This window comes from Chiloscyllium plagiosum, unplaced genomic scaffold, assembly GCF_037043375.1.
Source record: "Chiloscyllium plagiosum isolate Xiang-an unplaced genomic scaffold, Cpla_swu_hap1 HiC_scaffold_1, whole genome shotgun sequence".
NCBI lineage: Eukaryota > Metazoa > Chordata > Chondrichthyes > Orectolobiformes > Hemiscylliidae > Chiloscyllium > Chiloscyllium plagiosum.
The window spans coordinates 1,713,785-1,726,441 of record NW_028270139.1 but is presented as its reverse complement, the minus strand read 5'-3'; the positions used below and the strand labels follow the sequence as shown (position 1 = coordinate 1,726,441).

Below are 12,657 nucleotides of genomic sequence, written 5' to 3'. Positions count from 1 at the left end.
TCTACCCCTTATATATGAAAGGATTACACTGGTATGATTTTAATTACAATTTAATAATTTGGGAAAGCCATTTCATAGTAGATCAAACTTTGTGTCATGACTGAGATTTGAGAAAGTTGAATACTTAATTTATCATTTCCATTGAACTTTTTCATTCTGTACCATATCTAATTCTACAGTTCTGAATTTGCAATACATTAGTTGCATTCTAGAAAAAAATGAAAACTTTCAGCTATACGCTACATTAGTATTTTTAAATCTTGTTCATTTCAGAAAGTCCTGAAGAGCAATGAGTTCTCCCTCACTGTGGATCCTGCTTGTTGAGTGTATTTTTGTACATACAGCTTTCTTAGAAGAAAACACTGATCCATTTGATGCCTGTCAGAAATGCAACCCTGACAACTTCTGCAACTATTCATCGATGAAGCTACAGAAAGTTCCATGTGTATTGGAAAATGTACTGGAGTTTGATCTGTCTCACAACAAAATCTCACAGATTATGGACACCGATTTCATAATATATGTGAAACTCAAAAGACTTGTATTGCAATCAAATCGAATCCGGTCTATTACTGAGCAGGCATTTCAGTGTAACACAGATCTGGAGTACCTTGACTTGTCGAATAACCTTCTGACACACCTGTCACCGCATTGGTTTAAACATCTTTCCAAATTACAATACCTTAACATTTTAGGAAATAATTACACAGATTTGGGATCAGGAAGAATTTTCTCAAATCTGTTAAAACTCAGATGGCTAGAATTTGGCAATCCTTCTCTCTCTCTTCTAAAGGAAGATGACTTTGTAGGAGTTACACATCTGGATGAGTTTATTGTAACAGCAGATAAATTACTGATGTATGAGAATGGGAGCTTCAGTTCATTCAGAAGTATAAGTCATGCTAGCTTAAGGCTGCCTTATACAATCCTGAATGAACCAAGTCAAGCTCAGCAGATGTTTGTCGATTTATCAGGATCCACTACCCACATGGAGCTAAGAAACTTAGTATTTCCAGACAAAGCAGACAAGCAGCCATTTTTATCAATACACAATTCGTCTCTGAGAAAATTCACTCTCAGAAATACTTTTCTGACTGAAAATGCTGTGATTAATTTTATAAATTCAATGGCGAGCACAAAATTATCTGAACTAGTAGTGCTAGACAGTAAACTTTCAGGAGTCGGGAAATGGGAGAGAATAGACAATATAAAAAATAATTCTCTAAATACAGTAATATTAAGTAATATATCCATTAGACACTTCTATTTATTCCATGACCTTTCAAATATTAGTGGTCTATTTAAATTTGTTAAAAATGCTACATTTACAAAACTAACAATGTTCCTGATGCCTTGCACTGTATCCAAACAGTTAAATAATATGGAGTACCTTGATTTAACAGACAATTTGTTAAATGATAGGAGTTTAAAAGAAACTCTCTGTTCAGGAGCTTGGCCTTCACTGCGTTATCTTATTCTGAGAAAAAATCATTTCAGGTCCTTGGATAGAACAAGCCCAAAATTCACTAAACTTTCTAAACTTATCTATTTAGATTTGAGCCAGAATAGATTCAGTGACATAAAGACTTCATGCAAATGGTCTGAAAAGCTACAATTTCTAAACCTTTCGAGCTGTGATATCAAAAGTGTAAAAGAATGTGTCCCTCCAAATATTGAAGTGTTGGATTTAAGTAACAATATTATCAGCAGTTTTGCTGTTCATCTGCCTTCTCTCAAAGAATTAAATTTGTCCAATAATAAATTGAAAGGTTTACCAGGTGATGGCTACTTACCAAAGATGGAAATTCTGAAGATCAGCAGGAATAAGCTCACTTCTCTGACAGCTGAAGCAATCAAGACATTTCATAAACTTAAATTTTTAGAAGCTGGAAAGAATAATTACATTTGTTCATGTGAATTCCTGTTCTATATGAATAACGCCATAACAGTGCAACTGTTGGACCGAGCAGAAAATTACATTTGTGATTCACCTTTAATTCTCAGGGGAAAGGTGGTACAAAACACTAAGCGCTCTTTTTTTGATTGTCACAAAACATTGTCCCTAGCCTTACTGTGTGTTGGCACAATTTCAGCAGTAACCATTGCAGTGGTGATGTGCTACAAATATCACGTGTTCTGGTATATCCAAATGACATGGGCCTGGCTAAAGGCAAAGAGGAAACCAAAGAAAGTGAGGAAGAATATCATTTGTTATGATGCATTTGTCTCTTATAGTGAGATGGACTCAGAATGGGTGGAGAACTTACTGGTAAGAGAGTTAGAAAGTGCTCATCCACCACTGACACTCTGCCTTCATAAGCGTGATTTCATCCCAGGCAAGTGGATAATGGATAATATTATTGAGTCCATTGAGAAAAGCAGGAAAACCCTCTTTGTATTGTCTCAACACTTTGTCCAAAGTGAGTGGTGCAAGTATGAGCTTGACTATACTCATTTCCGTCTATTTGATGAAAACGATGATACAGCCATCCTTGTTCTGTTAGAGATGATTCCAAAGGAAACCATTCCTCAAAGATTCTGCAAGCTAAGGAAACTGATGAATACAAAAACCTACTTGGAATGGCCTCAGGATGAAGTGGAACAGCAAATCTTCTGGTTTAATTTAAGAACCGCATTACGAGGAGATAACATTACAAGTTTGTAAGTATTTTCATTATTTTGTTCCATTAAAATAAACCCAGTTGTGAAACGACATTGGCTGAACCATCACCACAGTGATTATATGGCTTTGACTAACCATCAAGATAGTAATGACCTGATCATTTTAACAAACCACTTTGAAAAGAATTGCCTTGGAATTGAAATGTATGGCTACATTCACTCCAAAGAATTTCTGCACCACAGCTTATAAAATAATTATACATACAAATATTCAGAACTTTGACTTGCAAAGATCAGAAATTTATTTGGCTGATTGAACGTATGTGCGTTCCACAATCTATCACAGTCTCAAAAACAACTCATTAAATCTGCTGCTTGGACGTTTTGTCTGAGCAATTCTTAGTTCTCAATGTAATCAAGAGAAACTCTGGAAAACCTCTCCATTCCCTGGACACTTCTATCCAATCGTAACCAGACTTGCTGCTTCGATTTTGATCCTTGCAGACCAGAATCATTGCATTTGCTACACCTACAATTACCAACAACAACACTGGCAAGAACATATCAGCCGCTTCCTTCAAGAGGGCTGTGATCTGGAAAAAAACGTGGTAAACATTAAAAGATAAAGATACAAAGCATGGCTTCAACTGAATGGAGGAGATATAATCCAAAACTACTAAAACACCTGAAGAGTAATTCAAAATGCTGTAGGAATGGAATTAGTGAGAAGCCCAGCGCATGTTGTGGTGGACATTATAATTTAAAAATGATTTTTTTTGATACTTTGATATTTAACAATAAATAGTGTTTTTCCTTCTAAAAGTAAAAAAACAAAATGATGATTTTGATTTCAATCAAATCACTGATTATGAAATCACTTCAACAGTCACTCTCCAATATTGAAATCTCATGTCCTGATTATTAAAGAAAATCTGTCCCTTCCAGACTCATATAGAGGCTTTAACATAACCTCTCCATATTTATTTACCTCCCCCTTCAATGCCACTGACTTTCCCTTTGTTCTGATTGCATTATGCTCCTTTTGTTCTATCTCCCTTCATACTATTATTTGCATTCTTACCAAATACCACTCATTCTGCCTCCTCTTTCACTTCCATTTTGCTCTCCATGCTGATCCATTTTCCACTGTCATGCATTCTTGTCTTGTACCCCTTTCTTTGCCCTCCACTCAAATTCTCCTCCCCCGTGTTCTCTGAATGCATTCTCACTTTTCCCGGTCTCTACCAAACCATAATGGCCATTACAATGCATTGTCCTTCATTTTAATGTTTAATTTGTCCCAGTTGCTGTGAAAGTCGAGTTTTTTTCTGAGGCAATCAAGATGATTAGCACTTGAAAAAATGTGGCAAGGAGTCATGGAAGGTTATGTTAGTAAACTTAACATGTGTTTATATAGTGAACTTAATAGGTAAAATATCAGACAACATTTAAGTTACTTCAAAGAAAACATTGAGACCCAGCCACAGGAGGTATTGGGACAAATTGCTCAAAGAGTTAATATTTTACAGAATATCCTAAAGAGGTACAGAGCTGAAGAGATTTACAGAGGGAATTCAAGAACTCAGTATAGTTCCCAAAGGTGGAGCAAAGATAATTGGAGAGGTGCAGAAGGTCAGAATTAAGGATTTTAAAGGGTTGCATTTCCAGAAACGTTTACAGGGCTCTGGTTGAGTGAAGCTGTGGACAACTTGAAAACATGGAAGACAATTTTAGAGAAAAATATTTAAAAGATTTTTAAATAAAAATCTTTGTAACAAGAGACTTAAAAAGGACAAGAGAAAATAAGCCAAGGAAAGGACATTAAAGGACAGCAATAAGTTGAACAGATTCAGCAGTAAGTGAAGAATATTTAGGGCAGACCTAGACAGTAATTACAAGATGATCCAGGTTATCAGGAAGGGTACTGAGGCTAGATATTAGAGTTCTTTAATTAACATAGGACATGGGGAAATATATGATTTCCCCATGTCCTATGTTAATTAAAGAACTCCTATGTTGGAGGATGGTCACCCGAAGGTCCGTAGCAAAGGCTACGACAACGGATGAATGGGCACCGCACAACAATCAACAGACAGGAGGGTTCCCTCCCAGTTGGGGAACACTTCAGTGGTCCAGGACATTCAGCCTTGGACCTTCGGGTGACCATCCTCCAAGGTGGACTTCGGGACAGGCAGCAGAGAAAAGTGGCTGAGCAAAGGCTGATAGCTAAGTTCGGTACCCATAGGGAGGGCCTCAACCGGGACCTTGGGTTCATGTCACATTACAGGTGATCACCATTACACTACACATACACACAGATATTCCTACACACACACACTCTCACATACACACAGACACAGCTACACACAGACGCGCACACAGTCACCCACACACACCCTTATAGACACACACACTCCCACACTCACACATGCACCCCCTCACAGACTTAAGACACTCTGCACTCACTACACACATACACACTTTCTCACACTCACAACCCCATCCCAGACACAGACACACACACACAGACAAAGACCCACATGCACACATATATTTTGTGGGGTGAATTTGTACTTGCAGAGTTACATTGTACTTTGCTCAAAAACTGCATGCATTCATGTAGAACTCTGAGCTCAAAAACTGCATGAATTTATGTAAAACTCCGTTATCTCACTTTTTATATTAGAATCAATCTAAACATCATGGCATAGACAGAGAACACAGGGGGCCAACACCTTAAACATATTGTCTAGCTATCACCATTGTTAACAGCTAACCAGAGAATGCAACTTTAAAAAAAAGTTTTGTGATTTACACATGAAAGAAGTGAAACTATCATTGTATTCTAACAGATGAAAGGCTTAACAGACAATCAATTTTTCAATGTATAATTTCAGTTACATCACACTGTAAATTTTTGCTATAAATTCTGTGTTAGGATCGAGCCCTCCACTATCACCTGATGAAGCAGCGTCGCTCCGAAAGCTAGTGTGCTTCCAATTAAACCTGTTGGACTATAACCTGGTGTTGTGTGATTTTTAACTTTGTACACCCCAGTCCAACACTGGCATCTCCAAATCATAAATCCTTGATGTTCTTCCTAAAGTACAGTACCCATAATCAGCCACCATGCTCCAGGTAAGGTGGAACAATGCTCTATAAAAGTTCAGTATTTACTCTTTGCTTTTGGATTTTAAATTTTTTTTGTTGGGAATGGATGTTACTGTAAGGTCAGCATTTGATTCCTGCCCTTAATTACTCTTGAGAACGTGGCATTGAGCCACTTTGCCTCTATTTATAAAACTTAGAAGCCCATATTCCTTTTCAACTACTTTTTCAATTTGCTCTTGATTTTCAATAATTTGGTCACATGTACTTGATGCTCCTGCATTCCCTTTAGCATAATGCTCTTTATTTCAGGCTGTCTGTCTCCATCCTTCCCACTGAAGCATATTAGTTAATACTTGGCTGTCTGAAAATTCATCTGGCACTTGTCCATTCATTCCGTCAGCCTGTGTGCATCTTGAAATCTCCTCTTCTCAATTCTACACACTTGAATTTTTTTTTGTCATCTGCTAATTTTGAAATTATGCCATGCACACCCTATCCTAAGTGATTAATATGGCAGTGGTTGTAGCACTGATCCTAAAAGACATTAAGGTATACCTTTCAACAGCCTGACAAACAGTATTCTGTCACTGAGTCAACTTCATATTCTTGCTGTCACTATCCATTTTATTCCACAGGCTTCAGCTTTGCCAATATGTCTATTGCACTTTATCAAATGTTTTTAAATCCATTTGCACTAAATCAACCATTTCAACTTCATCAACTACTTCTGTTATCTCATCAAATAATTCTAATAAGATTCAACAATTATATGCTGAATTTTCTCAAGTAATCCACATTTGAGTGAGTGTTAATGCTTTCCTCCACTGTCAGTACTAAAAGCTTTCCCATCACTGAGGTTATCCTGGATTGGTAGTTAAAAACCTTGAAAATTATAAAATGAACGCAATTAAATAATACAACTTTTTAAAAAATGTGATATTTTATAGTTATTTGATCAGATGTGCAAAGTTTATATATACAGAATGTTTTATACAAGTACTTTACGTTTCACAACTACTGTTTCCTTTGTTTTATTCCTATAGATTTTTAATTACTTTGTATATAATTCAGTAATGCATGAAAATAAATTTACTTCTAGAAATGTGACTTTTTGTTATATGGATTGTGCTGTATTAAGTTTAAGAAGTTATTTAGGATGATATGAAGTATTGACAATAATTCTTAAAAGTGGTCCAATGTATATATGAAAAATAGCATTGAGCTTAGAATAAATGGGAAACTGTGTTAAACATTGAGTCAGAGGTTGAGTCATAGAGATGTTCGGTCCAACTCGTCCATGCCGACCAGATATCCTAAAATACTTTAGTGCCATTTGTCAGCATTTGGCCCATATCCCTCCAAACCCTTCCTATTCATATACCCATCCAGATGCCTTTTAAATGTTGTAATTGTACCAACCTCCACCCCTTCCTCTGGCTGTTCATTCCATACACACACCACCCTCTGCGTGAAAACATTGTCCCTTTGATCCCTTTTAATTCTTACCCCTTTCACCTTAAACCTTTGCCTCCAGTTTTGGACTCGCCTACCATTTGAAAAAGACCTTGGCTATTCACCCTCTCCATGCCCCTCATGATTTTATAAACCCCTATAAGGTCACCCCCTCAGCCTCCGACACTCCAGGGAATACAACCCCAGCCTATTCAGCCTCTCCCCACAGCTCAAACCCTCCAACCCTGGTAACAACCTTGTAAATCTTTTCTGAACCCTTCCAAGTTTCACAACATCCTTCCTATAGCAGAGTGACCAGAATTGGATGCAGTTTTCCAAAAGTATATATAAATGCAAGCATTATCTTGCATAGGCTTATGCTATTCCAACACCCTTTAGAGTCAATTAAGCATTTTTGACATGGATGTGCTATTGTAATTAATGTAGGTCATCCAACAGCCCATTTGCACTCAGTAAGTCCCCATAAACAGCAATGTAATAATGATCAGATATTCATTGTGCCTGTCTTTTCAGCAAAGACTAACAAACAGTTGACAGTGATCTTCCTAATTAAACCCAGTGATATGCATTTCCAGTTGAGTGCAATTAAACTCATACATTTTGCAAAGTGGAGGGAATACAAGGAATACATTGAATTAAAATTATTAACATATACTTTGGATTTTACTGGGCATCCATGCATTAATTGATTCAATGCAAAATTTCTGTCCTTTCTTAAGAGGAGATCCCATGTTAGAGAGCTGTTAGCTATTTGAATGGTCAAAAGCTGGCAATGCTATCTGGCAGCAGTGGCTACCGCTGGGTCTTCAGGCAGTCCCACCACACTGAAAAGTTCAGATGGTAAGTTTGGGGTCAAGGTTCTCTGCAATTGAGGAGCCAGATTTAAGAGCTGGCGAGAGGTTTAAATGTGAAGGATGATTTTTGAGAAGGTGCTTCCAGTCAGTCCATGGGGCCAAGTGGCTGGAAGGCCACGCAACTGATGTTACACAGCCCAACTCCTTCAATTCAATTGGCTGGTGAACATAAAACCCAGCCCCTTGTTATATTCTGGTTGCAATTCAGGAAAAAAACAGTCTGAAATTCCAGATTTGGACACCATGATAATGAGGTGAAGGAAGTAGGTGAAGCACAGGAAGCCAAAGTTACAGGAAGATAGATATGTTGGAGCATTATAAGGCTGTTTGTGGTTACAGAGATAGAGACTAACTAGTATCAGTCCCTTTCCCACTCCATATAACTCTGACCTGACATAATCTCACTCCAAGGTGACCTTTCCAGCCCCATACCACAAATGGCTCCACAACAGGGGAAGGGTTAAATTGGCATCTCCACTTCCTGTTGTTTCTTTTCCCTTTCCTGCTCTCTCACATCGTGGATAATTCCATTCCTGGCCAAGAGTACGGCAGCACAAGTGTTACCACACATTAGGAGAAAGTGAGGACTGCAGATGCTGCAGATCAGAATTGAAACATGTAATGCTGAAAAAGCACAGCTGGTTAGACAGCGTACGAAGAGTAGGAGAGTCAACACTTCAAGGATGAGCTCTTCATCAGCTCATGAACAGCTCAAGCTGGAAATGTCGACTCTCCTGCTCTTCGGATGCTGCCTGACCAGCTGTGCTTTACAGCACCACACTTTGACTATTACCACACATTTCCTGTTTATAAACAGTTTGTGCCAATTAAAAAGTACAATGCCCAAAATGACTTCTTTTGAAAACCTTGTATTTGAAGTGGAAACTATTACTCAACCTATTCCTTAACACTTGCTGATGAAAAAATTCTTATTCTTATTTCTTATTCCATGGTCTGTGTTTTTAAGCTTTTCAAAGCTGTTCTTGTAACACTATCAAGAGGAGTACAATATGCTAATAGAATTTATATCCAGTTCACATCTTCATAATTGCTCTTGTAAACCTCCCTTATACAAAAATCCCTGCCCCAAAGCTTCAATACTTTCAAAATGCAGACAGTCTATTAGCTTGGATATATAACTGGTTAAGTTGAAGCAGACAGTGGAGATAATGGATTAATAGACTAAGCTGTAAGGTACGATGACTGATATCCCTTCAGGAATCTGTCCTGGGACACCATTTTTCACTATATTTATAAATGACTTAAGGGGGAATAGAGAACCATACACCTAAATTTGGGGCTGACATTAAGTAAGATGACACAATAAACAGTAGGCATGACATAGAATTGTCCAGTACAGAAAAAGTAATTTTCCCCAATTAATTTGTGCCATTGGTATGTTTCACAAGTCCCAAATTATTCCATCTACCCACCTAAATTTTTCAACATATTTTTCTAATCCGTTCTCTCTCATGATCTTATGTAACTACCTTTAGAAAACAACAAAGCTGTTTGCCTCAAAGTCTTCCTGTAGTAGCAAGTTCCACCTTCTTACCATTCTGAGTAAAGAATCGCTTTCTTATTTCCCTGCTACATTTACTATCTTAAATTGTCCCTTGTCTTGCATTCTCTCTCATAAGTGAAAATATTAAGAAGTCAATTGACAGTGGTTCTGAAGTGCCTTTTTAATTTTCCCTTGAGGAAAGATTTGAAAATAAATCTTAACCTTTTAATAGCATTTTGAATTGCTTTTCTCAACAGTAATTCTGCAATTAATGATCTGATCATTTGTATCCCTTTGTAGTCCTTTATTCTTATAACCCATTAATTTTACTATTTGGTGTGTAGTGATTCTATTTTTCCATATAAAAGTGTTTCAATAGACAAAGTTTGTGTTTGTGTCTTAAGTTCACTGACTTCACTGATGACTTTAAAGATGGCATCAAAAGCTACATATCCAAATTTGGTGATAGCATATAGGTAGATACATTTGGAAGCAGTGTAGATGATAGCATAAAATTACCAAGTAATATTGACAGACTAACTGAATGGGCAAACTGCATGGAAATGGAGTTTGGTGTTGGCAAATGTGAGGTCATCCATTTTCTACTTAAAATGGACAGAACTGGCTAATTTCAAAATGGAGAGAAACTGAAAAGATTGGAAGCCTAAAGAGACATGAGAGTCTAAGTATGCAGATTTCTAAAATGTCATAACAGGGACAGAAATAATAAAAGGGGCTAATGGAGCTATAGAACATGGGTTAGAATTCATCTTTCAGTTTGATAAACCTCTGGCTGAACAGCATCTGAGATAAATGTAAACAGTTCTGGGTATCATATTTCAGGAAGGATATGTTGTTCTTGGAGGCAAATCAGTGTAGAGCTACTAGAATAATACCTAGAATATAGGGGTTAAGCTACAATGAGTGATTATGTAATCTAGTCTTATAACCCTGAGATCTAAGGGTTAAATAGTGTAGAGATCAGACCAGCCTCCCCCAAAATATATCAGAGAAAGCTTATACTCTAACTTGTATTTTAATGTAAAGGTAAGCGAAAGGTGTTGTGTTCCAGATATGATTTGATTGGTCCACCAAAGGGTGGTACGTGTATGGAATGCGCTGCCAGAAGTAGTGGTGGAGGCTGGTACAATTACAGTATTTAAAAGGCATCTGGATAGGTTATAAATAGGAAGGGTTTGGATGGATATGGGCCGGGTGCTGGCAGGTGGGACTAGATTGGGTCGGGATATCTGGTTGGCATGGACTGGTTGGACTGAAGGGTCTGTTTCCATGCTGTACATCTCTATGAGTCTATGAATACCATCAAAACAACAAATTGGTACACTTTACTCCATTGACATACTTAAAAAGACAATACATTATTTCATCACTAATCATCAACTATTCCACTGTAGGCAGCATCCCATAAACACATGCTCTGGCAAAATGCAATGCAGTAAAACAGTGATTATTTGCACATGCTGCCTCTCTCCAGTCCAGTAGAAAGAAACACTGAAATAAAGAACCTGCTCCTTGTGATGTCTAAGTCTTCAATCTAGCAGCAAAGAAAACTCTAGCCATCCATTCCAGCCACTAACTAAACAAACAACTGAAAGCAATACTAAAGTCCTCTGGGTCTGAGAGAGCCTGGCCCTGCCCACTCATGATTCTTTTGTCTTACTCTGAAAACAAAACACCCATGAAGAAACCCAAAGCTACTTAAAAATGGTCTGCTGGGAGGAGACACTTCAGTACCATTGTGAAAAACAACTCTGCAAGAGAAACAGCACAGAACACATCTCTTAAAGCATTGTATTGTCACAGTAGTGATTAGAGTAATAGAGATGTACAGCATGGAAACAGACCCTTCGGTCCAACCCATCCATGCCAACCAGATATCCCAACCCAATCTAGTCCCATATGTCAACTATTCCAAAAACCACAGGCAGTAATAAACCCTGCACCTTTAATACCTATTCCAGCATTTGAGGAACCTTTTACAAGTGTCTTAATTAATTGCGTAGGTCCCCTACCTCAAACAAAAAGTGGGAATCAGTATTTGTTAACAATAATGGATGCATCAGCTAGATTTCCAGAGGCCATTTCATATGCAATACCACAGCTACAAGGGTTGAAGAGGAATTACTCAAATTTTTCAATAGATACAGACTACCCACAGAGATACATCAGATCAAGGATCAAACCCCACATCAAAATTATTCAAGGAAGATAAGAACAGCTTAGGAATAAAACCATTCATATCTACTGCATACCAATCAGAATTGCAAGGAGTGCTAGAAAGTTAGCATCAGACATTAAGGACCATGTTAAAGGCTTACAGTCAGGACTATTCAGATGATTGGGATAAGGGAGTTCCATTTGTACTTTCTGTGATCAGAGATGCGCCAAACGAATCAACCAAATTCAGTTGATTTGAATTAGTTTTTGGAAATGAAGTGAGAGGACCATTAAAATTGATTAAGGAGAAATTGGTAAATTAGAATTCAGTGACCACATATTCAGACTGTGTATCAAATTTTAGGGAACGATTAAATACAGTTGGGGAGTTGGCTAGACAGCATTTAAAAGTATCACACTATACAATGAACCAAGAAGCAGTCAAGAAATTGAAAATTCACAATTTTGCTATCGGGGATACGGTATTAGTGTTACCTCCCGTAACAGGTGAACCTTTAAAAGCAAGGTTCAGTGGACCTTATCAAGTCAAAAGGAAATTGAGTTAGGTGAACTATTTAATAGAAATCAACAAGGAGAAAGTGAGGACTGCAGATGCTGGAGACCAGAGTTGAAAAATGTGATGCTGGAAAAACACAGCAGGCCAGGTAGCATCCGAGGAGCAGCAGAATCAACGTTTCGGGCATAAGCCCTTCTTCAGGAATGAGGCTGGTGTGCCAGGCGGGCTGAGATAAAGGGTAGGGGGAGGGAATTTGGGGGAGTGGCGCTGGGAATACGATAGGTGGAAGGAGGTGAGGGTGAGGATGATAGGCCGGGGGGGGGGGCGGAGAAGTCGGGAAGAAGATTGCAGGTCAAGAGGGCGGTGCTGAGTCCGGGGGTTGGGACTGAGATAAGGTG

The 12,657-nt window shown here is 38.0% G+C and overlaps 1 protein-coding gene across 17 annotated transcripts in view; it reads left to right on the top strand.

The window, feature by feature from the left end:
* Positions 1–12,657, top strand: part of tlr2 (toll-like receptor 2) — a 120,469-nt gene that overhangs the window by 63,114 nt on the left and 44,698 nt on the right. For 16 of the 17 annotated variants that reach the window (XM_087998979.1, XM_087998770.1, XM_087998931.1 and 13 more), the window contains one exon: positions 274–9,936. The exons of the other annotated variant lie outside the window; for it this stretch is intronic. In XM_087998979.1, the coding sequence (XP_087855105.1) occupies positions 290–2,665 (2,376 nt within the window). In that variant the 5' untranslated portion in view covers positions 274–289 and the 3' untranslated portion in view covers positions 2,666–9,936. Of the gene's footprint in view, positions 1–273; positions 9,937–12,657 lie in introns of those variants that run through there. 17 annotated transcript variants of the gene reach the window in all.